The sequence below is a fragment of the Barbatula barbatula genome, assembly GCF_947034865.1.
Source record: "Barbatula barbatula genome assembly, chromosome: 1".
In the NCBI taxonomy this organism is placed as follows: domain Eukaryota; kingdom Metazoa; phylum Chordata; class Actinopteri; order Cypriniformes; family Nemacheilidae; genus Barbatula; species Barbatula barbatula.
In genome coordinates, this window is record NC_136766.1 from 15,117,153 (window position 1) to 15,144,867 (window position 27,715).

General features: G+C 42.3%; 1 protein-coding gene across 1 annotated transcript in view; it reads right to left on the bottom strand.

Annotated features, from left to right (window-relative positions):
* Positions 1-94: 94 nt before the first annotated feature.
* sorcs2 (sortilin-related VPS10 domain containing receptor 2) overlaps positions 95-27,715 on the bottom strand; it is a 150,020-nt gene continuing 122,399 nt past the window's right edge. Inside the window, exons 7-29 of the mRNA XM_079447231.1 lie at positions 27,493-27,611; positions 26,064-26,153; positions 15,221-15,400; positions 14,544-14,690; positions 13,221-13,323; positions 12,063-12,139; positions 11,534-11,625; positions 10,298-10,405; positions 9,393-9,513; positions 9,088-9,221; positions 8,847-8,975; positions 8,474-8,645; positions 8,108-8,294; positions 7,657-7,790; positions 6,900-7,023; positions 6,032-6,144; positions 5,814-5,930; positions 5,322-5,421; positions 5,167-5,208; positions 4,851-4,877; positions 4,439-4,541; positions 3,735-3,967; positions 95-3,061 (exon numbers count right to left, since the gene is read on the bottom strand). Of these exons, the coding sequence (XP_079303357.1) occupies positions 2,997-3,061; positions 3,735-3,967; positions 4,439-4,541; positions 4,851-4,877; positions 5,167-5,208; positions 5,322-5,421; positions 5,814-5,930; positions 6,032-6,144; positions 6,900-7,023; positions 7,657-7,790; positions 8,108-8,294; positions 8,474-8,645; positions 8,847-8,975; positions 9,088-9,221; positions 9,393-9,513; positions 10,298-10,405; positions 11,534-11,625; positions 12,063-12,139; positions 13,221-13,323; positions 14,544-14,690; positions 15,221-15,400; positions 26,064-26,153; positions 27,493-27,611 (2,717 nt within the window). The 3' untranslated portion in view covers positions 95-2,996. The remainder of the gene's footprint in view (positions 3,062-3,734; positions 3,968-4,438; positions 4,542-4,850; positions 4,878-5,166; positions 5,209-5,321; positions 5,422-5,813; positions 5,931-6,031; positions 6,145-6,899; positions 7,024-7,656; positions 7,791-8,107; positions 8,295-8,473; positions 8,646-8,846; positions 8,976-9,087; positions 9,222-9,392; positions 9,514-10,297; positions 10,406-11,533; positions 11,626-12,062; positions 12,140-13,220; positions 13,324-14,543; positions 14,691-15,220; positions 15,401-26,063; positions 26,154-27,492; positions 27,612-27,715) is intronic.

Here is a 27,715-nt window from a genome sequence, read left to right on the forward strand (position 1 = left end):
GCTGTTCTGCAAAATTGTTCTTTACAAGATATTCTATATAACTTTCATGTGAAAGCTACATAGTTAAAACAGAAACCACAAGTGTCCACAGGTGTCTGCTTCATGAACAATGTTAAAAGTTTATTGAAACAGCTCAAACTAACCAAACAAACCTTTACAGTTATGGTGTGTTTGAATTCAAACACACTGATTAAGTGCTTTTCACCTTTTGTAGTGAAGTCAAAAACATTAACATAGTAAACAAACAAGAACAAATCAAACGGAACAAAAACATAATTTTCCACAACCGTTGAGTCTGTAAAGGTCAGAAACATGAATCCCAATGTGTATTAAAGAAGTGTCCGGTGTGCAGTCTCTAAAGCTAAAGTGTTGCGGAACAACACCCACGCTTTTCCTTTATTTCAGATAAAGGCGGATGAAAATATACATGAAACATCCGCAAATTAACTATGAACATGTGCATACACAATAAAAAAAGATATACATTTGAAATAAACAGATTTGTATTATTATTGATAAACCTTAGTGTTAACTTCCCAGTCAGTGCAGGGAGGCCATCTTTCAATTTGGTTTAGGCTGACACTCATTAAGCAAGGATCTTATTTGAATCTAAATGAAAGAATACACTGTCGTCTGTTTATCTCAAGCTTCATTAAAGAAACAGTGACCCTGCGAACCATCAATATAAAGACTGCATTTGATCTCCCAAACCAATTCCCTCTGAAACAAATACAGTCGAACAAGACACACAGTGTCTTTCTCAGCCACATCTGTGCAGTACTAACAGACGGTGGTCTCTGTGAAAAGAAAGTGGTCCCGGAACCCACCTGAACAACACAGTACAAGCTGTACAACAACAATGTGATTAGTGCAAGTGAGAGACCCTCATCCATTCACTTCCAAACACAATAGAGACAGCAAGAATCGTGTAGTCAGTTCATTCAGTAGCTACCTTTGACTCAAATGCCGATCCCATGAAATGTCCAAATAACGATATCAATATGCACACAAGGACACGATTTAGTGAAAATGTTGATATAGTGACATTTTACGAATAACTACAGTAAAAACATTGAGTGAAGACAAATATAAGAAATTACTGTTGAGTTATTACATGACACAAACAATGCAGAAGTGATCATTGTAATGTCTATGTGAACTGCTGAACTTCAAGAAAACCCAGTGCGAGGCATTTGGGAAAAAACAGTGCACATTTTGGTGTATTGAAAGTATCATTTAGGAGGGATTATATACAAGTGACGAATATATGTAAACATTGGTCTATATACAGTACAAGCCAAACGAAAGGGAACTTTGCTGTGTCCATCTGTGCCTAATATAGGCTTATACACGCTACACCTGCCAAACTCCTCAGACAGATAGCACATTCTACACTGTGGATCTTTCTGTGGGGACTCCCTGTCAAGATTTAATGTTTATGAGTCGAATAAATAAAGGAGAATATGAATTTAGTTAGCTTTCACAAAAGCACCGTAACACAATAAACAATGCGCTTGGATTTGTTATGATGCATTGTTTCATTTTTCAATGAAAAAGCATGTGAAGATGGATTATGATCTGAAAGACACAAGAGAAGTATTTGGCACAGCAGTAACTGGAGAAACATGACGTGAATATGGCTCGGAAAAAATAATCATTACTGGCACAGCTTGTTGTTGGGGTGGGATATTTTTTAGGGCCACATTATTAATCCTTGACCTTATACTGGATCCTATTACACACAAAATGGGCACACTAGGTTTTACTTTTAACTCAAATTGTGTTGTGCCCTTAATTTATTTAACACAAAATCAACACATCATAGAACAACACATAATGTGTTAAATAGCAGACCAAAAACAATGTGCTAATAACTAACACATCCTTTTTGAGAGTGTATGACAAATTATGTTTGTTTGCATTACTGGACTCAATGTTATTTAAGGGATAGTTCACCCAAAAATGAAAATTCTGTCATCATTTACTCACCCTCGAGTGTCTTTGTTTTGCTGAACACAAAGGAAGATATTTGGAAGAATGTCAGTAACCAAACAGATCTCATCCCCTATTTACTGCCGTAGTAGGGAAAAAATACTATGGGAGTCAATTGGGGATGAGATCTCTTTGGTTACTAAAATTCTTCCAAATATCTTCCTTTGTGTTTTTAACCGAACAAAGTAATGTAGACAGGTTTGGAACATCTATTCATTTTTTAAACTGAGATTGAACTATCCCTTTAATGTTAAGATTCTCTACGTTATTAAAACAGAGCCAGATGGGACACAGACACAAAATATATGACTTTACTGCATAGCATATCCACAGAAAAGGGTAAAATATATACTATTACTTATTCAAAGTTAGAGAGCATGTTTTGTTGTGTTATTGCATTTGAAAATGAATCTGTTTAATATAAAATACCAAACGTTGAAAAAGAAAGTGACGTGTAGAATATTTTAAGTGTTTTCCCTTTGGCTAAATCTAACTAACATTGCTTCCCTTGAATGAAACGTATAATCATAAACTGGTCACTATGTGCATGGCACGGCATCTGTACCGCATTTACAAAGACAGTCTAGAAAGAATGGATGAAACAGAAAAGACAAGTAAAGAAAAGTGTGTGTTTGGTCAACGTGTTTGTCCCTGGGCATTAAGAAGTGCAGTGACAGGTAGGGGCCGCTTCCCGGGCCCCGTGGTGAGAAATGACCGTATTGAGAAGAGACAGACTGCAGGGTGTACAGATGACAAAAACATCAATTAACAGTCATACAGGATACGTATGCAAGTGTGCGTGATCATCAGTGCACCCGGGGCTCAAAAATCCACCGTCAGGAGTGAGGGAACAGAGGCTGGAGAAGGTCATGAGAGGACGAGAGAGGGTTTGGTGCAGGTGTTTCTCTGCACTCTCTCCTGTAAGTGTGTCGGAAAGGACAGAGCTGGAGAGAGCAGGAAGGCAAAGTTTATTGTGCTGATCACTGGCACCCTCCCATTGGTCATCAGCTTCTCAGGTAACTGTGCAGCTCCCTTGAATTTATGTTCAACACAACCCCTGAGTGGTTGCCTGGCAACAAGAGAAGGAGAACATGCTTCTGTAAAACCAACAGGTTCTTCGCCGACCAAAGGGACAGTTCACCCAAAAAATTCATCTTCGAGTTATTCCAAATCTGGACACATTTTGTATTATATTTTCTGATGAAAGATATTTGGCAGAATGCTCGTGAACCAAACAGTTCTTGACTACCAAATTGGAAAATATTGTCTTTGTTCTGTTGAACAGAAAAGAAGATATTTTAAAGAATGTAGGAAAGCAAACAGTTCTGGAGCACTTTTGATTACCGTTGTAGATTTTCTTACTTTGGTAGTAAATGGTGGCCAAGAACGTTTTGGTTACAAAGCATTCTTTCAAATATCTTCCAAAAATGTATACATGTTTTGAACAACTCGAGGGTGAATAAATGAAGACATCATTTTTATTTTTGGGTGAACTGTCCCTTTAACGTTGTAACAGTTAGCAAAATGCAGGTAATTCATTGTAATTTATATATATATTCTGTTCGCTGTATATTCTTATATATTTGCGTTGTGTGACAAAAAGCCCTTTTACCCTATTAAAAACAATCTCTCATTGTAATGCTAAACAAACGTTAGCATAAGTAATTTTAGTTTTAAATGACAGCTTTTTGTTTTTGGTTAGTAATGACTGGTTAGTCCAAGGTAACTGAATTTGATTCTACCTCCAGCGTTACCTAGTGTCTGCGAGTCCATGTCATCATCGATGAACTCCTCGTCCTGGATGATATTCTGTGTGTCCTCACTGTGATTGACAGTGGTGGTCATTTCCTGCTCCTTCCCGTAATGCATCTTGGCGTAGAAGTTTTGCCCTGGCAGTTTTCTGAAACGCAGCCAGGGATGCATTAGGCTGCTCTCCTTTGGCCTCAGCAAGGAACCATGGTTTTTGTAGTTTTTCCTGTCACAGTTTTGTAGTTTATGTTCTGTTATGGTTATTGTGGCACCAGCATAGGCTGGCCGTCAGTTAGACACGTGGGGACTGAACATGCATTCTTTTTGTGATGGGGTTTGACATGACAGTGAATGTCAAATAGCATTATTGAACCTTCTTAAAGGTTCTTGGATACATGTGTTGTGTACTCATGCTATTCATGGGCCGAGGGGGCAATTGATGGGCAGCAAGGCAAAATGGAAGTGCAAATTATACCTATAAAACGATAGGTCTAACAGTATAATGATATCAAATGTATCCATATCACTTTGCATCATTGCATCATTTTGCTTAAAGGGTTTTTAACAGTCCACTTGGCAATGACAGGAAAATCTAAATATGTGGGTTACTTTTTAAAACTATTTTACAATGTTTTACAACATTTAAAAATTATATTCTTTATTAAATTTCAATGTATGTATGTATGAAGATACTCACCCATTAAACTTGAAAAGTATGAATGCTGCAGCAGAGATCAGACTTATCACAAGAATTACAGCCAGAGCCCAAACACCAGCACCTGCAGCACCCATACGAGAACCTGAGTGGAGATAGAGATAGATGTAGATAGAGATGTAGATAGAGATGTAGAGAGAGAGAGAGAGAGAGAGAGAGAGAGGGAGAGGGAGAGGGAGAGGGAGAGGGAGAGGGAGAGGGAGAGAGGGAGAGAGAGAGAGAGAGAGAGAGAGAGAGAGCGAGAGCGAGAGAGATCAACACAGTTCAATAATCCCTTTATCACAATTCATTCCACCCAACAACAAAATACTTAAATACCCAAACATTTGCTTAAAATAAATATAATAACTCAAATAAATAAATGAGTAACTGAAAACACACACAATGTACATACCTTGTGAGGATGAATCTATTTGTGTGGCTGTCACACATAACAGTCAAACAAACAAACAAACAAACTTAAATAATGAATTAATTAGAAAATTAAAACAACCAACAAAAAAGAAAAACATGAAATTAACATAATAAAACCCATGCGTGTTATTAAATCACAAAAAATGTCACCATGAAAGCCAAATAGCAAATTTTACAAAAATACTGATAATGTATTTTTCTCAAACTGTGAGCAGTTAAGAGTATTAAGAGAAAAGATCAGAGCACAGAGCAAGATACTGAGCACACTTCTAAAGAGGAAAGTGAACATAACGCACCAGTCTCTGTTCGGCTGGCAGACAAGTCACTATTTACAGATCCTTTCAAATACAATGAGTATATTTAATGGTTATCCGTAAAGGGCTTTATGCAATATTGTAATTTCGTCAGCGATTCACTGACATATTCGGTAGCTATTGTGCATTTGACTCACCTGCATTTGAATCTGCTAAAGTCACCAGCACTCTGAGTCCTCCTCTGATGATGAAGCTCACATAGTTCTCACTCAGAACCTGCTTTATGGTGGGGACACGCTTTGACAAGGAAAAAGCACATAAAGATGTGAAATAGATTATGATTAGATTATGAGCTAGAAAACAACTGAATTACTCAATTTGTCTCATTGCATGACAGAAGCAAATTCTATTTAGAAATTTGTAAAGCAAAGCAATAACACTAATGTTGATACCAGCTAAGTAACTGTACATAATTAGGTCTGTAAATAACCCAGATGCTTTGGTAAACACGTAAAAGTAAACAAGAAATGAATCGCCATTTATGCAATTTTACATAAATTTCTCCAGTCTTTTCTAAACAGTAATTTCAGGTTTATTATAAACCATCCTTATTTAAATCGGTTTAATGCAGGCTGAACACCTAACACTTTCATGAGTTCTGTGAAGACTATTTGGTGTTAATTCTGTACCTTGTCCACACTTATTTTCACTGGTGTGCTGTCCTGATGAAGAACATACAGCTCTGCAGTGGTGGGAAGACCAGGCTTCACCATGGTAACCAGAGAATCCTGAGGAACCCCTGTGAGCTGTGACACAAGCAGTGCAAGATCAGTATGTTAGTATCTATTTTTCATATACATTTTTTGCAAATAAAACACATGAGTGTGTTTATGACTAAAAAGGGAACCTTGGCCAGGATTTTTGTAACGATCTGCCCCACATCGTGTCTCCATTCAGGGATGTTTGGATTAAAGTGGTCCAAATTATGACTGAATGTCAGAGGAATGACCTGGAAGTGATCTAAAGAGTAGAATAACATTATTAAAGGTATTATACTTATAGTATATGAAATATCGCAGCTGAAGGTAAAGAATGAAACTAAAGGTAAAGAAATGCATCATCAAGTAAAGGACACATTTCTTTTTTAAGAATCATGGGAACAAACAATGTCGAAGACCTTTTTTATTTCTTTATCAAAATCATGGCACTATATCAAGTATCGTGAAGTCCAAACATTGATTTAATAGTTAAAAATAGTTCTGAAGTCAATGAAGCAATTCAAAAGATTTAGCCCACAATAAAGCACTGCTTACTATATACAGTAGAACATATAATTTTGTATCTACCTTAAGTTATCAAACTCAAATTAACTTAAAAAATACAATCAACAGGTTTACTTTTAGCTTAAGAACATATAATTAGGCATGACACATGTTCTCACAGAACTCCAGCTGAACTTTGTCTCAGAGGAAAAGTGCTATTTTTGCTTTTCAAGACATGACCTCATCACACTCATAAATATTAAATCTGGCGCTGGAATCACATGAATATTTCAGTTCACCGACATCACAAGCAAAAACATGGTTAGTGGTCAGGCATACAAAAATCAAGCAATCAAGCAAAATGTGCCATTCATTTTCGTAAGTATGTGTGTGTTTAATAAAGATTGGATAAAGGAAATTGGGTTTTATTATAACTTGTGTTTTTCCAGACCCTTCTGGTGCTATATCTTTTGAAACAGCACAACCTTCTGTGTCTTGTGGTGTATATCTCACCATAAACATGTATAGTCTTGCTGTCCTGCACCATGGAGCGACCGTTAGATGCCTGAACCGTCACGGGAACTTCACCCTCCTGGGAAAATCTGGTGATCAGACTGTTCTCCAAAGTCAGCTTTGGCTGTCAGGAGAAAGATACATTATATATTAATACAGCTGACGCTTCAAGCATAAGTGTTTGAAATGATTTTCAATTGAATTGCTTTTTTTGTTCATATAGTGATAGTTTTATATTTCAGAGCTTCTATATTAAATCCAAATTATTTATACAAGTAATTCAAATTTCAACAAGCTTAAACTGATAGTTCACACAAAGGTTTAAGTTCTGTCATCATTTACTCAACCTCGAGTCATTTTAAACCTTTAAGACTTCTTCCGCAGAACACAAGAGAAGATATTTTAAAGAAAGTTGGTGAGCGAAGAGCACTGGCCCCTTTTCACTTCTATTGTATGGACACAAAACCAATGCAAGTGAATGAGTGCCGGTTAACAACATTCTATATCTAACAAAATATCTTCTTTTGTGTTCTGCGGAAGAAAGAAAGTCATACAGGTTTGGAAAGACAAGAGGGTGAGTAAATGACCACAGAATGTTTCTTTTTGGGTGAACTATCACTTTAAAACTTGCATTGCAACTACATGTAGTAAATTGTAAAAAAATACCATACAAACAAGAAAAGCAAAGCGTTCAATAGAAGAAGTGGATTTGAAGAATATCTGGAATTATCCTTGATTATAAATGAGCACACAGTACCTGAAGGTTATCTCCAATCCACCAGTAAAACACTGTGAGGTTAGCCTCAGTGGGCAGCACTGTAGCTGTGAGATTTACTTCCTGATTTCTGCCAGCTATTGGTACAACCTCAAGATGAACATCCTGTAGAGGAGCTGCAGAGAAAATGAGGGAATGCACTTCTTGACCTCTCTATATAGTTTTTCATACAGTATCATGTTCTAGACTAGTAGTTTAGACATTTAAAAAAAACCTTCTCCACAACAGGAACATTTTATATTCTGCTTTATAAAAACATTTTAGGCTACAGTTGCTGCCGATGTTACCCTCTAAAAGCCTGACATGTAAATAGATGCTGTACACTAGTATTGGAAAGATATTTCAGCTAGTAATACATTTATTATATTCCTAAAGTTTGTGGAACAGCCTTTGCACACAGTTACTCTGCCTCATTAATGAATATTTCACATACCTGAGACCTGGATGTACAAAGTGGCTTGGTCATGTCCCGCAGAATTTTCAGCCTTTACATTGACACTGTAAACACCAGGTTTCTCATAACTGTGCTGAATGGGTTCATCGGTGACAGTCAGGTTTTCATAAATAGTCTTGACACCATCCATTAAATCGAACTGATATCTGGTGTTGGTGGTGTCACCCTGCACAGGGTCATACAATTGAACAAATAAAACATAATAATGCTGCATCACTTATGCAATCAAATATAAAACTTTTGTATAAATATAAATATTCTTTCATGTTGGCAGGGGCACACATAGTTGTTTCTGTATATTACGAATAGTGATTTAAATAATCAACATTTCATTATGTATATCACCTGTTCTTGATGGACTATAAAGGTGATGTCATCGCCAGGTGCCACAGCCAACATCTGTCCTTTAATACCCAGCTGCAGGCCTCTAGGGGGCAGCAGAGGGCAGGAATGCTGCTTTGAGCTCTCTTCTTTATTCACGCCGCCCTCACACACATTAGCAATGACCTTCCGGTAACTTCATTAACAGACAACAAAAAACATGGTAACCTTGACGCATATGCATATAACTTGGAAGCATCTTGCTGAATAAGGATCTGATGAAACCCACAACCCCACTGTCATGTTCTACTTAAACCAGCAGTATCACTATATCTTGGGATGTGGGTTAATCTGAGTGTTTATGAGATGCACATGTGGCCAAGTGTGTGTGTATTACCCTGTGCTGGACTTATAGCTGTGTCCTAAATGACAGTTTTCAGGTGGAGCGTCAGGATCATGCCAAAAGTCAGGATAACAGCGGTCACCCTCTAACTTGAGGGTGGGAGAGCGTTCAAAGCCGTAATCACTAAAAAAAACATAAGATCTTATTCAGTTACATGTGAAGCAACTGTGTAGATATCTGAGGTATAAGCTAAATTTGCTTCTAATGCACAAAGGTTATCTCTCTGTTTTTGTACCAGGCAAAGTCTTTCTCTGTACACTGGCAAGGTTTAGCCGTTAGAGCTGATGTATAGCTCTTTCCTTTAATGCAAAATGATGATTCTTTCCTCCTCCGGTACATTCGTTCCTGGCCCATAATGCACTTCTCTCCCTGCGGGAAGAATAACATGTCATGCATCTCCATTTGAATAGTAATAAATTGATTCGCAAACTATATTAAAATGTATTTTCAGCCAGCGGCTGAAACTTATAGCTGAAGGTTTTATTGCTAAATGTATAAAGCCTGAAATGCAGACGGACAGAAAAAATAGGCTGAAAAAACCTCCAAGTCAGTGAGTTTCCATGAGTCATAATCAGCTTCTGTGCACTGACTGGGAAAAGACTGGCGGAAATCCACCTTCACCAGCTCCCAATCTGAACGGTAACTTATGTGGCCGAATACCCTGTGCACAGCAACAAACAAAGATTTGACTGTAAATACATTGTTCCATTCATAAACATCTGATTGTTTTTTAAAGGCAAACAAAAGCCTTTCACGTCTTTCACCAAAAGCTAAGTATTGAAGTATATCGTTGACATCATGTTTCACACTATCTATTATATAGTCAATAATGGGAATGAAAGTTTTGGAGCTTTTTTGTAGACACAAAAACTCTTCAGAAATGTCTTACTACCAACCGGTGTGGGCCTCTTTTGTTTAGCTCCTTGAATATCACTTTGCCTTTATAATACAAAAGACACCACCTGCTGTTTGTGGTCCACAGGGCAATGCTCTCAACCCACAAACGCTGCCACTAGGTGGAGCCCTATGTCTGGACCATTTATCAAATGCTCAGTTTATCTACGACAGCATTCTTGTCTAAAATAAGAACAAACCCACATTTAACACTACTGAAATGAGATGTCATGGATTAAGGGTTAAACAATGAAGATTATTGAATATAGACTAGCCTATATGGAAACATATATAGTACACTTATCTTTTTGAAAAATATTGTCCATGTTTATACATTTTCCTGAGATCACAAAATTGAAACCTAGCTTAAAAAATTGTACCCCACAATGTTAATGTTACTCGTTTTGGAAAACCTTGAAAATGAATAGGGCCAGAGGATATCAGTCAATTACAATCCACCTAACATCGAATTGTATGTTCAATGGAAGAAAGTAAGCCATTTAGGTTTGGAAAAACATGTCGGTTAGTGTATTTTCTGCTAGTGGACTTACGTCATAACCAGTGTCTCATCTCCAGGTTCACTCAGAAGTCCATCCACAAATACAGAAGTGCTGGTGAAGTTGTGAACGCTCCATGTTCGTCCCTCATCTATGCTGAATCTATGATAAGATTTGTGTTAAGAAGACTGGCAACAAACATAAAGTGGAGTTGCATTTTACAATATATACCTACTATGCATTCATTTGAGTAAATCCGTTTATATTACAGTTAATCAAATGTGAAACGTAATGATTACATACTGTAAATAAAAAAAGTAAAATGACAGCTCACGTGTGCCTCTATCAATGTGCTCCCCAAGAAAAATAGGTGGCTGTGTTGCAGTGAAAGTAAATGGTGGGTAGCCATGGGGATAGTAATGTAAGAAAGTCAAAACTAAACTGAATTTCAAAGTGACTCGATTCAAAATGTTTCAGTAACTAGCTCCTCTTGCTTTTACATTCCTACAAGAAAACACTAAAAATATCACTGGGTTATGTGTGCTTTTGTTTGCATGATTTAGACAAATTTAGGTTGACCGTCAACCCAATAACAATTACATTAAATAAAAAATAACGATTCTGCTGCAAATGGCTCTTCAACTTTGAAATTATTTTATTAAATTATTAAACATGTAAACCATTGGAAACCGGATTATTTTTATAGGGTGCGCAGTACAGGTGAAAATGGCAAAAACAGGATTTAACTAAATATTCCAACACGTCACAGATTCTCTCAGTGAACTATAGCCTTTGTAGGTCACAAATCTAAAAAAGTCTAAAAGCCACATGATCTAAGTCTTACCCCGACAGATGGCAGTGTTTGTACTGCCAAGACTCTAATGCCAATGAAAGTCTTCACGGCTTATGTCGGAGATGCTAAAGATTTTTTCTTTGATCTTTATAAGTTCCTCTTTACACACATTAGCCGAGCAAGGTGCACACGACATCTAGCATGTTAATGATGTTATTCGGGTAAAGGGCTGCATGTGTACAGAGGAAGAGATTTAGGCTGCTTGAACTCGGGTGGTCTGAAGAGCTCTCCAACGCCAAATGGTGTTCTTAAAGCAACCACTCAAAGGATTACCAGCACAATCAGGTCTGTAAAAGCTGGGGAGGGAAGGTCTAAAATCCTGTTTTTCATACAAGCTTGCCTCTCTTTACAGTGTTTAGTACACGACACATAGCCCCAATCTCCTTCTCTTCATTCCTGAGCAAACCTAGTTATTCGAATTTAGATAAAAGTCTTACTTGAGTATTTTTAAAGGTATCGAGGTGTCCTTAATGGCCACTATGACACCACCATGATCCAGATAGAGAATGTGATGTTCCTCCTCAAACACCTATAAAAAAAGGGAACAGAAACTGGTTTCTGGCTATTGTCATTTTTTTATCCTAATTATTATTATCAAAGAAATTCATCATTTATTAAAAACACAACTGAGCAAATGAGAGGCAGGAACAATCCAGTCAAAGCCAGAACCCAGACAGCCACAGAACGGAATACGGCTGCAAATAAGAGGGTGTCAAACGAAATCGGGAACCGAATGAGAACGAAGCACAGAAACTTGAATTCAAAGGATAAATCAAACAGTCAAGAAAAGTGTGTGTTAAAATACAATTGAAACAGAAACACTATCGAAGAACAAGAGAATCATGACAGATGTGAAAGATGAATAGCGAGCAGAAAGTGTGTGTGTCTTAAAGTCACAGAAGAAGCTACAATGAAGCGTTTTCGGAGACTAAGAAGCCATTGTTTTAATGATTCATTGCTTCTCACCTGCCTCCAGGTCTTGCCACAATCTGAAGTGATGTACATCTCTTCTTTATATTCAACCAGCTGAGAGCCAAGGTTACCTGAAGAGATGATATGCACAGAAACATAACTAAATAAAAGCTGTAGGAGAGAAAGAGTGTATATCGCCTTTTTCTTGCTTAACTGGAGGCCAATTTCCTCACTTAGCTTCATTTGCCGAGAGAGGATGGATCAGGAGTGAGAGAGTTATATATAAAACAATAAACCTCAGTGAACTGGAGGGAATCGTGGATCAAATACTTACTGAGCTGAGAAACATGAGTCATTCTTTACAGAGGGAATGAGTACTAATAGCTAGAGAAAGATGGATTGTGATAAAGAAACTCTAACTTTAAATATCTGGCGTGTGCTTGCGCAGACAGATGCGTTTATTTTTTAGGGGGAAACAGGCTACAATGTGTTGGTAACAGCTATCAAACCGAGGCTGAGGCCTTCAATTACTCATATCTTTTTAAGTAGAAGTCAAGAATGTGATATCATCTCTGTGTAGGTGTGTGTTTGTACGTACACCCCTGAAGGACAAGCCAGATTTTATGACCTTGTGAACAGGCAGTGAAGCAATAGCTCTAGCCTTGTATTCAAGAACATTAATGTATTGTCTTTCCCTATTCCCCACGAATCCCGAGGCAATATAAAGTAAATATTTCACATTGCTTTTCACTTTCTACTCTCAAAATCAAGATTTTCTTTCTCCTCATAAAGCAATTCGTAAGTTCATCTGACCATCCAGGTTGATGGTATTTAACAAATAAGAGTAAACAAGTTGTCCTTGAAGGAGGAACTGAAATAAATCAATGTGAGCTGCATATGTAAGCTCATGAAAACCGATTATCCCCTTTTAGACTGAACCTTAGAACTTAATTTCCCCAGTGTTCTTATTGTTCAAATTTCAAAAATTGCTCTCCATTCTAACTGAAATAAAAATAAAACACGTTTATTTGCAGTTACTCCAAATTATATTTCTAAGTACATTTTAATGATTTTAAAACTTGCTATTTCTTATAATCGCAAAGTTGAGAAGATCTAGTGTTCCCCTAAACAGCTTTTTTGAGTGTTTCGCCTGCGGACCTCTATTGTCTATTGTGACAATACCAATATCTTGTAGTTGTCATGGAGACTGACCTGCACCCATTATAAGGCCCGGGGCGGAGTCTTTAGTGTGCACTGTTCCAGACACGTACGGGTTGTCAGCCCATCGCAAGTGAAGATGAAGGTGACAGTCAGGCTGCAAAGGGAAGCAGAAAGAAAGCATTTATCTTTTTTATGTATTTATCTATACATATGGGCACTTTATTCACTTTGACACAATTTGATTATCCAACAAGTCCACAGTTAATATGTTTTACATGCATACAGTAGTATGCATGTAAAGGGGCACATGACCACTATACACAATATAGAACATGTTGTCCTAGAATAAATATTGACCAAAGGACTTCACTTACTACTCCTCAAATGACCCTAACCATATTGAGTTGGATACTTTTGCTTATATTAGTTTATGGCCAAACCCTTTTTTTTAGACTAGAAAAACATGTTTAAACATTAAAGCTGTCCCAGTCCATTGCACAAAAATGAAGATACGTTTTCTTACTGCTTTTCATTTCAGAATGCAAAATTGTTGTTCGTCACCAAAAAAGCTCTGACAATAAAAGACAATAAAGTTGCTAAAAGCCATGCAGACGAGCAGAAAGACTGACAAAAAATGAAAGATGAAGGTCGTGGGGGAGTGAATAAGTGAAAGGGGAACAATAAAAAGGAGGCGTGTCAAAGGGTGGGCTGAGAGAGGAAGATGTTAGACGGGTGGGCAGACAGACAGTAGAGGAGAGAGATGTCAATATATGTCCTCTCTCGTCTTATCTTGTCTCGTGTCGGCTAGAACGAATATCTGTCTTTATTAATGTCCTGGGATGCCAGTCCCAGTGTTTAAACTGTCCATTTGAAACTATAGATACGGCCATATCTGTCTGTGTGTGAAGCCCTTTGGATATTAATATGAGCATTTGGATTGATGACTCAGAGCGTATATCTTATGTTGCACACCAACTCAAAATTGCAAATAACGGCCTATGAGTCAGATGCCAGGGATCAATAATGTCTGAGACATAATTCACATGTGGGCTAGATATATGTATATATATATATATATATGTGTGTGTGTGTATCTAAAAATGGTTTGCATTGTATTTTCATGCATGATATACTGCACACAATAAAAAGATCAACATTTTTATGTCAAATGTGATGTTGAGCACTAAAATAATCTTGACCTGTAAAAACCGAAGTTATAAATGTTTTATAGCTACATTTCATATTCTGCGGAAATAACTTCTCAAATTGAATGCAAAGGGTTGACTGTAAAGTTAACTGTGGTTTCAAAAATGTATAAAAATGCAAAATACTGGTTGAAATGTTGGAATATTGTGTTAAGAGAAGATATTTTACCTGCTTGCAGTTCACAGGTTTTTCATTCATATCAGTTGTGGGCGGCGCCAGACGTTCCCAATCTCTGCCCTTGTTATAAGTAATGAGAGTCGTGACTTTTCCATTTATTTTCTGATTGGCCAGGAATACGCCCTTAACTCCACGAACCTAAAAAACCCAAGAAAGCAGAAGAACACTTTTACACTATTACAATCTATTTTGTCAAATGATTAAATCTTTTACACCAGCTGAAAGCTGATAAATGTTATTTTTAGGTCAAAAGTTTAGATAAGAAAACCTAAGAAGTGAGTTCATTCTTGGAGAATCTCAACATCAGCTTCCTGAAACACTCACTTATGTAAAGAACACACTTCCAGCTATGAATATTGAGTAAATGTACAGTACACAGTAGACAGAGCTGCTAGAGATCACAAACATTCACACCACCACACATAAACAGACACCCACACAGATACAAGTGCATAGAGCTCATTTGTGTTTGTGAGGAATTTTAGATCAAGTTCTCTATCAATATGCTCTGAGCTCCTAAGACTTTTCAAGTAAATTCGTACAGTCGTGTTTACTTCACCAGCTGTTCTGTCCAGCAGAACTATTTTTATTTCATGAATCATGAACTAGGATTTTAAGAGTGTGCTGTGACTGTTGAACAGTTGTATTGTGTAGGCTGAAATGTCGACCTCCAAGATGTCGATGAGGACGTTCTCTTCAGGCTGCTTGGTGCTGCGGACGTTCTCCAGCACAATGGAGTAATAGACCCCTTGTGTATCTGACTGGTAGAGGTTGTAGGTGTCTGTCTGATACCATTCCTGCAGAGCCAGGAATACCTGATTCTCATCTGTGCTCACAATTTGCACATCCTAAAGAGAAGGATACAAATAGATTAAAGCATGGATATAAACTTAAAGCTATATAAAGTCAATGCAAATGACAAAAATAAATGAATACTCGTTTAGTCTCAATGTGTACACAACATTTCTTCTGTTTTCGGAGAAAATAATTAACATTGAGACTCATTTCTCGGCTTGTGTCTGTGAGTTTGCATTTGTGCGCCGAGAAAAAGAAATGCACACATTCACACAACATCAATCATAAACAAATACAGTACAGAGACTCATGTCTGGCCAGCTTTGTTCGGCAATTTTATTGAATTTACTTGCCAAGAGAAACTAAAACAACCTCGAAATATAACAGCTCAATAACAAAGAGCTTTTCAAATAAACAACCGTACAAATATCTCCGCACAAAGTGCTACATGCTGTTATGAATAAATATTTTTGTACTTATTCATTCAAATTACAAGCTTATTTTTTAGATATTTCAGATGACTGTGTATAAATACCGTGAAGTGAAAATTTGCACTGTGCAGGAACCGATTTAGATGTAAAAAAAGACATAAATGTCCTATGATTAGCTTTTTTTGACTTGCATACAAATAGTATCGACACTAAGCTGCTCAGTTTTGATAACTTAGCTGCATTTTACTGTGATAAAAGACTTCGTTCGTAATAGTGACGGCAAAGTTTGCAACCATGTTGTTCTTAGAGATAAAGTAAAAGTGGGTCACGTTAACTAAAGCACAAAGATGAAGAAAAGCTCATGGCCCCCAGCTGAATTCATTCATAAGAACATAAGTGAAGAGCGAGCACCATACCAGAAGAAACAGACATCCAGTAGCTTTAATGTGTTCCCAGCTCTATTGTGAGCACTTATGTCTCACTAAGAGAAGTTTAGAAGTTTGTAGCCCCGACTGTGAGTTACACAACACCTGTTGCTATGAGAAAAAAAACACTGAAGTAGCAGGAAAGCTAATTATAAGGTATAACAGACATGAGAATATAAAAAGTATTTCAAACTTGGTTCCACATCACTGGTCTTGAAGCATCTACACATAATTAATCTTTACAGTTTACTCCGATATAAATAAATACACAAAAAACGTTTTTTTCTAAACGGTTCCAAAAAGAACCTTTTACATTCAAAGAACCAAATCAAAGAATTTCTGTTTCACAAAGGTTCCTTGTGGTGAAAAAAGGTTATTGAGATTATAAAAAGGTAAGAAAGAGATGGTTCTTTAAAGAGCCTTTGACTGACCGGTTCTTTGTGAAACCAAAAATGTTTTTTCTATGGCATCGTTGTGAAGAACCTTTTTAGCACCTTTATTTTTATTTATCTTTCTGTATCCACAAAAACACTTCTGGAAAAATACACATTTTCTTCAGCATTTTTATTAAATAAAACAATGAAAATATTTAATTTCACACATGCTTTGATATAAAAGGGCGATGTCAATGTGTGCATTGCATTTAAAAAATAAAGGTGCTTAAAAGGTTCTTCACAGCGATGCCATAGAATAATCATTTTTGGTTCCACAAAGAACCATTCAGTCAAAAGTTATTTGAAGAACGTCCCGGTTACGTATGTAACCTCTGTTCCCTGATGGAGGGAACAAGACGTTGTGTCGAAGCCGACAGATGGGGTTCGCCCTTGAGAACCAATCGTCTCTGACTATTTTGAAAAGGCCAATGAAATTGGCGAATGAAATTTGCATGCCGGGCTCCGCCCCCGGATATCCGGGTATAAAAGGGGAGCCGGCGTGCTCATTCATTCACCTTTTGTGCTGAGGAGCCTGAGAGCATCTCGTGACTGCTGCAGCGGACGGCTATTGTCGTGGCAAGAAGGACACAACGTCTTGTTCCCTCCATCAGGGAACAGAGGTTACATACGTAACCGGGACGTTCCCTTTCTGTCGGTCTCTCGACGTTGTGTCGAAGCCGACAGATGGGGTTCCTATGGAAAACGCCACGGCACTAGCCGCGTCACAACCTCTAGCGAAGCGACGTTGACCGGCCTGGGCGAGCCACACGTGAGCGCTATCGCGAAATTTGTAACCTTCCAGTGGGCAGGCAGGGGCTCCCAGAGCTTTTGGCAAAGATGAGTAGCCCCTGCCCTCTGCCAACTCAGACGGCCCCATTGGCGAGGGCCATCCAGTCGTAGGGCTACTGGGTAAGCGCTGTTCCTTCAATGAGGACGTGCGCTACGGAGACCACTTCCCACCCTAGGGGGGAATACAGTGGAGACACCAACATGGTCTCACCAAATAGGGGAGAACTCATGGGAGGTATGTGCGGAATGCCGCAAGGTGGATGTCCACCTGGGGAGGTCATGGGTTGCCACGCGGGGAACCATCTCATGACGACATCTCAGACGGAACCACCCTAGTGGGGGGTTACTACGTGTGGGGCACTAGGTCCGGTTAGAGCTATATGTAATAACTCAGCTTGATACCCGGCCATAGGCGGCAGGGCTGCTCCGCCGAGCCCGCCGCCCTGAGTGCTATTGATGGATGGACGGACTGCCTATTCTTCACCCTTGGGGAAAGAAGGGAGGCAGCCCATAGCGCACTGGTCCACCTCAGAAGGGGAATGGCGCTATGCGCAGGCGTACGCCCCACGACTGCTGGTCTCACCTGCTGGCAAGACTCGAGCTGCCGACTCCCCACGGAGGTTGTAAGCCTCTGCGAGGTATAGCGTAGCCCAACCCGCAACTCTACAGATGTCTGCCAGAGAGGCGCACTAAGCCGATGCCCACGAGGAGGTCACACCCCGAGCGGAGTGTACCGTCACTCAAATGGGCACGGGCTAGGATCGGCACGCCGTAGTGACGGCGTGTGCGACCCAGCGCTACAACTCTCCTCGGATACAGCACTCCCGTTGCTGACCTCCATAACAGACAAGAGCTGCTCAGGGCCTTGAAGCCCTCAGTGTGGTTCGAGTAGAGGCGCAATGCGCTTACTGGACACCCCCCGTACAGGTTGGGTCTTTCTCCCGGTGTGGGAGCGCCTGCAAGTTCACCACCTAGTCCCAAAGGGGGGCGGCGGAACTTTGGGCACGTAAGTCGGCCGGGGTCTCAGGATCACGTGAGAGTCACCGGGCCTGAAATTTGGCAATCGGTGGACACGGAATGCTTGCAGGTGCCTCACCCTCTGGATGGACTCGAGCCCCAGCAGGAGAGCCAACTCCCCTCGCAGAACGAGGAAGGGGCTCTCGGCAGGGCCCGAAAAAAGGGGACCCAAAGGTCCACCTTAAGGTCCCAAGAGGGTACGGGGCGCGGACGAGGCCTTAGCCCCTCGCGCCCTAGAGGAACCTAATAATCAGGTCATGCCGCCCCAGAGGCTCACCAGCAACTGGTACGTGATAACCGCGACAGCGGGTACCCACGTTCCAATGTGGAAGGGGAGATTACTCCCCAGCCTCTCCTGCAATAGGACAGCACGTTCCTGAGCGAGCAATTCCGCGGGTCTTCTCCTCGAGAAGAGCACCAGGACGAGAAGGGGCGCCACTTAAAGGCATCCAGCCTTGTGGGCATGGCCCTTGCCTGAGTGACAGTCTCCACCACTGAGGGGGGTAGGTCATCCAGGAACTCCTCGTCCCATCCAGGAGCCAGACCCAGAGGTCCGGCTCGAACGCCACAACGTGTCCATCCCCTGCGAGTAGGCCCTTCGCCAGGGGATTTGGCCAGGGGGAGTTGTCGTCAGGAGTATTAGCTCCGAGGACCAAGTGTAGTTGGGCCCGTAAGGCGCAACTAGCAGCACTTGATACTCCCTTCCCAGACCTTGCACAGGACCTGCGCAATGAAGCTCACTGGGGGGAAGCGTAGTTCCGCTTGTCCCGCGGCCAACTGCGCGCTAGGGCCTCCGTGTCGAGGGGGGAGCCTCGACCAGGGAGTGCCCAGCGGCACTGGGGGGTGTTCAGGGAGGCAACAGGTCCACCTGTGCCCGCCCAAACCACACCCAAGCCGGCCGCAGTGGTGGAGTCGTCACTTCGCACGAGGTGTCAACTGACGAGAGAGCGCTTGGCTGTCTGGTTCAGGACACCCGGTGGCGTGTGACCTGCAGGGGCCTTGCCACCTGCTGTCTCCACCAGGGGTGGAGTCGTCACTTCCCACGAGGCGTCAACTGACGAGAGAGCGCTTGGCTGTCTGGTTCAGGACATCCGGTGGTCATGTGACCTGCAGGGGCTTTGCCACCTGCTGTCTCCACTGGAGGCTGCGCGCTAGGGCCTCCGTGTCGAGGGGGTCCTCGTCCAAGGAATGCCCAGCGGTACTGGGTGGTGTTCAGGGAGGCGACAGGTCCCCCTGTGCCCGCCCAAACCACACCCAGGCCAGCCCGCAGGGGTGGAGCCATCACTTCCCACGGGGTGTCAACTGACGAGAGAGCGCTTGGCTGTCTGGTTCAGGACACCCGGTGGGCATGTGACCTGCAGGGGCTTTGCCACCTGCTGTCTCCACGGGAGGAGGCGTTTTGGGCGAGTTGCGATGACTGCAGCGAGCGAGTGCCACCCTGAGGTTTAGTACGCTACGCCGGTCGTGCTGTCCGGGCCAGTATGCTGGCTCTGCACGAGAGGCCGGAGCCTCATCAGTGCAAGCAGGACAGCTAGCAACTTGAAGGCAGTGATCTGCCAACGCAGGCGGGGGCCCGTCCAGCGACCCGACACTGCGCGCCCATTGCACACCGCACCCGCACCCCGTAGGGAGGCGTCTGTCGTTCCACGACCGGCCTCAAGACCTGCTCGGGGTTAGGATGCGACGGCAGCAGGTGTAATGACGATACGACTACTGCCGGTGCGCCACGCTCTCCAGGGAACTCATCTCTGTAGTCAGTGCTGTCGCGGTCCCATGTGCGTCAACCCGAGGGGGACAGGCCACCCCCGAGGACACCATGCCCAGGAGCCTCTGAAACTGATTTCAGGGGACCGCTGGCTGCTGCCTGAAAGTTCAAGCAGCTCAGCACTGACTGTGCGTGCTCGTGAGCGAGCACGCCGTCATGGAGACAGTGTTGAGTTCTCTACCAGGAAAAGGGGGAGCTCCGCGCCAGGGAGAGCTGCTCTCTTTTTCCCGGCTGACCCATTTACTGACATGCCAGCCCCTCGACAGTGCCGAGGGAACTGTACATGAGAGTATGCGGTCAGTTGTCATGAACCACTCCTGGCGTCTGACAGACACCAGGACGCGCTTCTGCGCCTCCCGAACGGCACCCTTGCAAGGTGCTGCTCAAGGTATGCAGCGACCCCTGGTTTTGGGGATGATGAAGTGCGGCTGTCGAAGCCACTGGACATCTCGGCCGAGGGGACGGTTCGATCGCCTTCGCCAGAGGTGTGGCAGCCCCGGCCTGGAGCACAGGAACATCCCTGCCTCTGCTGAGGTAAGAGGATGCCTGAAGTCCGGCGGAGGTCTGGCGAGCTGGATCGAATGCCGAGACGGACCACACTCCCAGCCACCGTGATGGTTTGAAATGCTAACCAAGCACCCAGAGACCTCACAGGGGGGGCTGCGATCTACTTCATCAACCCGCGGGGGTTGGTTCAATGACTAGCAGTGCTGTTCTCCCCGGGGGGAACGGCTCCGCTAAATCACCTGCCAGGCGATGGCGCAGCTCGACGCACCGTCGAAGCGAGAGTGCTGAGGGCTGCTTTATACTCGTCATTGCGTGCCGCCACGACGCAACGTCGAGTTGCCGAACACCATCTTTCAGAGGGTGAGAGCGGCTGCAAGTGGGACCCAGAGAGAGACCTCTCCTTGTGAGAAGGCGGGCACTAGGCCCCCGAAGGGGCCCAGAAGGTGTTTGGGACGCGGCAGGGACCGCCCCAGTCCGACCATCCAGCAACCCAGGCTGGGTCGGGCCCGATGGTTCAATCTCTCTAGGTGGTCCTTCTCTTGACGTCCTCCTCCGGGGGGCCACCTGCGGGGGCACCAGAACCGGAGTCGACGCTGGAGAAGGCCAGGGCTGCTGGGGGCAGACCACGTGCGAGACCTCGACGGCCGAAAGGCGGCCGGGTCACAGCAGGCCGGTCTGTTTCTACACTGTCAAAAGGCTGCTGGAGCAGTCCTTGACAGCGCCACCAATCAGCCGACCTTGCGAGAGGGGAGTCGGGAAAGTGGCCTTTCTCGACATCGCCCCCCTGCGCAAGATTGGGTCCGAGGCATCTTTCCGGGCCACTGATGTGGACATCGTCCGACCCAGCCTGCGCTGCCACCGCGGTCCCCGGAGGGCCAGTCGGCGGCGGCACTACTTGGGTCGGTCTTACCCCGTGGGGCTCTCTTTAGCGCCCTGGCCTGCAGGAAGGCCATGCGTAAGAGTGGAGGCAGCTTGGTCCACGGCACTGCCAGCCTCAACACCAGAGATGTTGAGACCTTACATGCCCTGGACGGTGAGTCTAGGTCAAGCCCCCCAGGTGGCCGCCGTCTGCGGATACCCGCGACTGCATGCTCCACCCAGGGTGCATTGACATAGTCCCTAGCTGCCTCCCCGCCCCGAGGGAAGAGAGGGCGATAGAGTCAGCTAGACGGAAGCGCGCCGAAAGGGACGCTCCAGGTCTTACTGAACTCCTTATGCAGCTCGGTAAAACTTGGCACTTGAGCCGGGCCCAATGTGCGAGTACCCAGCCGCGAGCACCAGGGCTGCACCGCAACCCGACGCTCACGGCGGTCCGAGCGAGCATGGCTGACATCTTGACGTCTGCTCTCACCTGTGCTCGACCTCCCGAGGGAGGGAGCTTCAGGGAATCGCCAGAGTCTGATGAAAGGAATAAGATGGCTGAGGAATAAGATGGCTTAGGACCATCCTTGGGGACCTGCTAAACAAGCGAGACGGGGCGCGAGCGGTCCGCGAGCCGACCGGCTGACGGATTAACGCTCACGATAATCCCCACATCACCCTCGCTGCTCGCCGCCGCTGACGGCAGGGCCGTAGCCGCTGCGGTCACAGAACGGGAAGCAAACGAGGTGGTGGCTTGCTCTTGACAGAACGTAGCCAACGTGACGCAACGTCTGAATAGCCGTCCGCCCGCAGTGACGCAACGTCTGACCAGCCATCCGCGCGCAGTGACGCAACGTCTGAATAGCCATCCGCGCGCCGTGCGGGCAGGACGAATCCACGAGGCTGCCACAGTGATCGGACCCCCGAACACTTGCGGCAACCACCGTGTCCGTCCCCGTCCTCGATGAGTGTACTGCACCCAAGAGATCAGCGGGCAATGCCACGCTGAGGAAATTGCTCTTTTAGAAAAATACCTCAGGAACTGCCAGGACGCCCAGGGGAATCTCCGCTGCACCGCGTCGTAGAAATCGGCAATTCGAAGAATGTCATCAGATGCGAAGGCTCCGAAGAACAAAAGGTGAATGAATGAGCACGCCGGCTCCCCTTTTATACCCGGATATCCGGGGGCGGAGCCCGGCATGCAAATTTCATTCGCCAATTTCATTGGCCTTTTCAAAATAGTCAGAGACGATTGGTTCTCAAGGGCGAACCCCATCTGTCGGCTTCGACACAACGTCGAGAGACCGACAGAAAGGGAACCATCTCTTTCTTACTTTTATAATCTGAAGATGTTAAAGGTTCTTTGTGGAACCAAAGAAGAACCTTTTGAAGCACTTTTTTAACCTTTTGAAGCAGCTTTTGTAGACATAATTGTAAACTAAATTTACTTTTATAACTATAAACAGAAACTTGTAATAAGGGAGTTATTGTTGCATGTTTGGTATTGCCCTTTTGAACCTACCGCTTGTCTGGAAAAGCAATGTAATTTCTCTCTGTTGATGTCATGTTCAATATATAAAGACTAAAATACCATGGTTAGAATTTAAACCATGAGCTCATCTTCCATGGCTTGCACAACCAATAACATGGTCGCAGCTTTCAAACACATCTGCTGAGAGTTGGCCTGAAGCACCTTGAAATGTGGATTTAAAATTTACGACAAGATTGAAGCCGAAATGTATTCCACTAATGCGTCCTGATGGAATGTTAAATGGCAAAAGGCATGGCCTGGTGAGAAACTACACAGTGGTTGTTATGCGACCGACTCGAGTTTAAATGTGATGCATGTCATTTCCCATCCCCGCCCATCTGCTCCATATAATTTCTTGTTTTATCTTTAACCATGTCTATCTGCAAAAACAAAAATAAACAAGACAGACAAATTCAGTGTAAGAGCGTTGAAGGTATCAGACACAGAGAAATGGACAGTGAACAATCAAAACAGGGAAACCAAACAGTTAACGTGTTGCTCATCCCTGCACATGTGTGGCTAAATCAGGAGCTATCAGTTATAAAATTCTTGTCTTTGTCTCTCACACCGTGAGACAGGGCACTCAGGTCGCCAGTCCTGATAAAAGCTGCAGGACAGAGCTTAAGACAGCACTATCCATCTACCTCTGACAGCCGACACAGGACCCCTATTAGCCACGACACAGCTGCAGGACATTTCTTGCTCTGTCCTCAGACACAATTCCTGAGTTTCGGCAACTCCAACTGACTGTCCTTACTGGGCCGTCAGTAGAGACAACTGGGATTTTTGACCTAGGCCCTATAGATTAAGCGACGGCCCTACGCCTGTGTGTAGAAAAAAAGTGTGATGCGTGACTGTTCAATAGACAGGCGCACCGATTGGAAGACAGACAACCCTTCAAGGTCTCTCTTTATTGATAAGACGAAACATTAATACTTCAGCAGAATGTTTGCTTTCGGTTGTGCCTCCTGGATTCGCTGGGCTCCGATAGCGTGCATTTGGATTCGTGGGCATGATGTGCCATTCTTGCAGCAAAGAGAAAGGTCTTAATGGGCCAAAATCAATAGCACTGTTTTTTGTTAACAGTCTGCTCCAACTATAAAAGAAGAACATTGTGCCCTTTTAAAGTGATTCTGAGGAATGGAAATTTGGAAACTTCTAAAAGCAGTATTGAAAAAAATGAAGTACTTATTATGTATGATTACATTTTTCAGATATATGCTTTTTTAAAGTTTTCTTAATAATTTGAGGATGTTCTTATTAACTCCCTTTCAGCATTAGCACCAAAACACAGTAAATATATTATACTAAACATAATAAGTACATGGAAATACATGAAGATGAGGTTTAAAGGCAGCAAAACAGAGGACGACAAAGAAAAAGGAAGTACTGGGAAGATAAGACCATTTAGTGTTTAATGTTGCTCCAAACAAATCGGCCCGTTGGAGCAAACAGCCATTGTTAATCCATAACTTCGAGCAAAGGACTTCTGGAGATATCTGAGACTGCATACTGGAATTGGGTTTTGCATTTTTCAATAGGCTTTCAATTATTTACTGTGGAAAATATGGGCACAACATCAGCCAACACTAGCTCGCACACACAGGTTCCAGCTCTCTTCTGGATTCTTGAAACGGGTGTCTAAAGTGTGACCTATCTGCTCAGTCAAGCGTCAAGCAACTTAAAGAGCAGGGAGGAAAAAACCTCAAGATTACTTTACACCAAAAAAAGAAAATTATAAATCCCGCCGTACGTACAACTAATGGCACCGTGCGACTCATTCTATAAGTTCATCTAGCCTTAAAAGCGTCTAAAGTAATTCAATCAAAGCTTTTATCTGTACTATTACGGAGAATGCCTGTTAATCTTGGACATCTTTCTTAGTAAAACTCGTTCTCTCACACTTTCTTTTTCTCTTTCACTTTGTCACTGTGAATCAGCGGTTGGCATAGTTACAAATGCCATTGACAGCAGCTGCCCAAAAGCCTCTGCCTCGCTCTCTCTCCATCTCTCTCTAAGGTGAAATATACATGAAGCAGACCCCCTGGCCCCCACTCCAATCAATGTTATTCAATTACAGTCAGGCAGCATTTTACTGAAGCTTTCCCTAGGGTTGAAGCCACAGACAGCCTGGTCAGTTCTCAGCTGTAACCTTGTGCCAGCTGTCTGTCGCTGGCACATTACTGCAATACATCATGGCTACTCAGTAGGTTAAAACCCTCGTCTGGATTATAACGGTGTAGTGTTTCAGTGCTAGACACCAACTGTGCTCTTCGCTTCAAACATATTGCCACAATACGTCATAGTCTCTTTATGGCTTTAAAGTGAAATCCAAGACAGCTGCAGCTGATAAAATGACAATAACCAACGTCAAACGATCATTTAATGTTAGATCATGACAGTAGCAACTTCAAACAAAGTGCAGCCACAGATGCATAGAATGGTGTTATAGTATAGTGACATATTTAGCTTCAAATATTCAATTTAAATATACAGCCGTGGAAAAAATCCATTATATATATACTGTACATACATTTATATATATATATATATATATATATATATATATATATATATATATATCACAACTACACTACACATTTTTTATGTGTTTGCAATGGCAGCAATAGATCTACAAATGCTGATTAAATGAACATTTTGAATAATATCTTAAATTTTTACACCGATGTATATCAATTTCAGAATACATATTGTTCAAACACAAATTTACTGTATATATTTGGCAATGTATCTTTATCCTCTGCCTTATTTTTAGCTTATGTGCAACAGGGACAGCATATTTAAAATTAAGAACTACAATTCCAGAAATGTATAGGTTGCAATAATCAATTTGCATTAGATTACTTTTTTTAATTCAACCCAGAGTGGCTTGAGAGAGTGTTGGAGTGGAGCTGTTGGAGAAAATTGGCCGTTTGACAGGGTGAGACATTCTTACCTTTGGAAGGGCATATTTTGGAAACCTCATCTGGACAAATTCATTCCTTCGGAACGAGACATAATGCTTGGTGCGATTTCCTGTGGTTACCTGTCAGAAGAAAGAGTGCTTTTTTTCTTTACCAATGCATATGTTGCATTATTTCACCATTCTGATGACAGAGGATTGTCCTCACTACCAATTTCTGGACAAAACAACTTTCTCTTTCTTTCCTATCCATTTTCTTTCTCTGTGGGGTTCATCTCTATTCACACTGTCCTTTCAACTCGACCAGTACCCCAACAGATTCTGTTTGATCTAGCATTGAATAAAAATCTCTGTCTCTTAGCCTGTTGTAAAAGGTCTCCGTGGTTCACAAGAGTTGTGTCCAGGCTGCATTAGCATGCCTGTGTGTGACTCTGCAACCTGCTGACCGGACACAAACATTTCACACATTGTAGCTCTGTTTCTCAAGGGCATATTTGAATTTCTTTTCAACAACAGTTGCTATCACTTCAAAGAACAACAGAGCAGGTGAGATGGGGAAGCAAATACATTAATACAGAACGAGATGTCCTTGAGGCAATGGCTAATTACAAAAAAATATTTAGGAAGCGATAAATTAAGATCACATTTATTTTCACTTTTTTGCACATGTATGAGCATATGACTCTTGGCAAGCTTAATTCTTGCATCGTATCGTAATGGAGTTCACTGTGGATCTCATATACATGTTTGTAACTACAATTCATTCTTTTTTATCTATAAACAAACTTTTCACCTAAAGCCCAATTGACTCAATCAAATTCGGTATCACCTATTTACCTTCATGTAATTCTAAAACCAAATGATTTTTTTCTTTTATGAAACACAGTAAGAGCTTTTTTTAATTCATGTCAAGATAGGATTCTTTTAACATTTATATTCTTGTGTTCCACGGAAGGAAGTCAATTGGATTTAGAGAAGTAAGAGTAAGTAGATGATGATATGACTTACATTTTTGATGGAACTAACCCTTTAAGTTAGAATGCATTCTGAAAAAGGAATCAATATCTCAAACCGAAAATGAATGCCAAAAAAAATTGAATAACAGATTGAGCAGAACAGAAGGGCACCATTTCCAAGAACAGGTAGAAGAAACACCTAACATACCCTTCACTTCAGCTCTCTAATAGTCAGAGATGATCCTTGAGAAAAACTAAAATAAAGTTTTAATTTACTTGATTTTTAATACAGTTAATCTTTACTTGAGCGTTTCTTGGGGTTGCAAAGCAATGTGGCAACTTCTGCTTTGAACATGATCCATCTAATCTGTCTTCTGTCCAACCTGTCAGAGTGGATCTGTCCTATTTTCTTCTTACATTTATACACTCAGTTCTTTGACATGCACAATGCAACACCAACAAACTTTGAATTCACATATTCAACAGAACAGAACACATCATTGTACCTGTACAAATATATAATCATCCTGCACGGAGAGGGAATTGTGGTCAATCTTTCCCAAGAACTGTGCTGTCACCATTTTATCTGAGCAGTTTTGGATGAGACACGTCACATAAAGGTATCCTGGAAAAAAAGCCCAGAAACACAAATATTACAGGAGTAAGAGAAGCAGGATGGAAGAATTTGACTTTTAAAGTTTGAAAGGACTTTATTTTTCATGTATAATT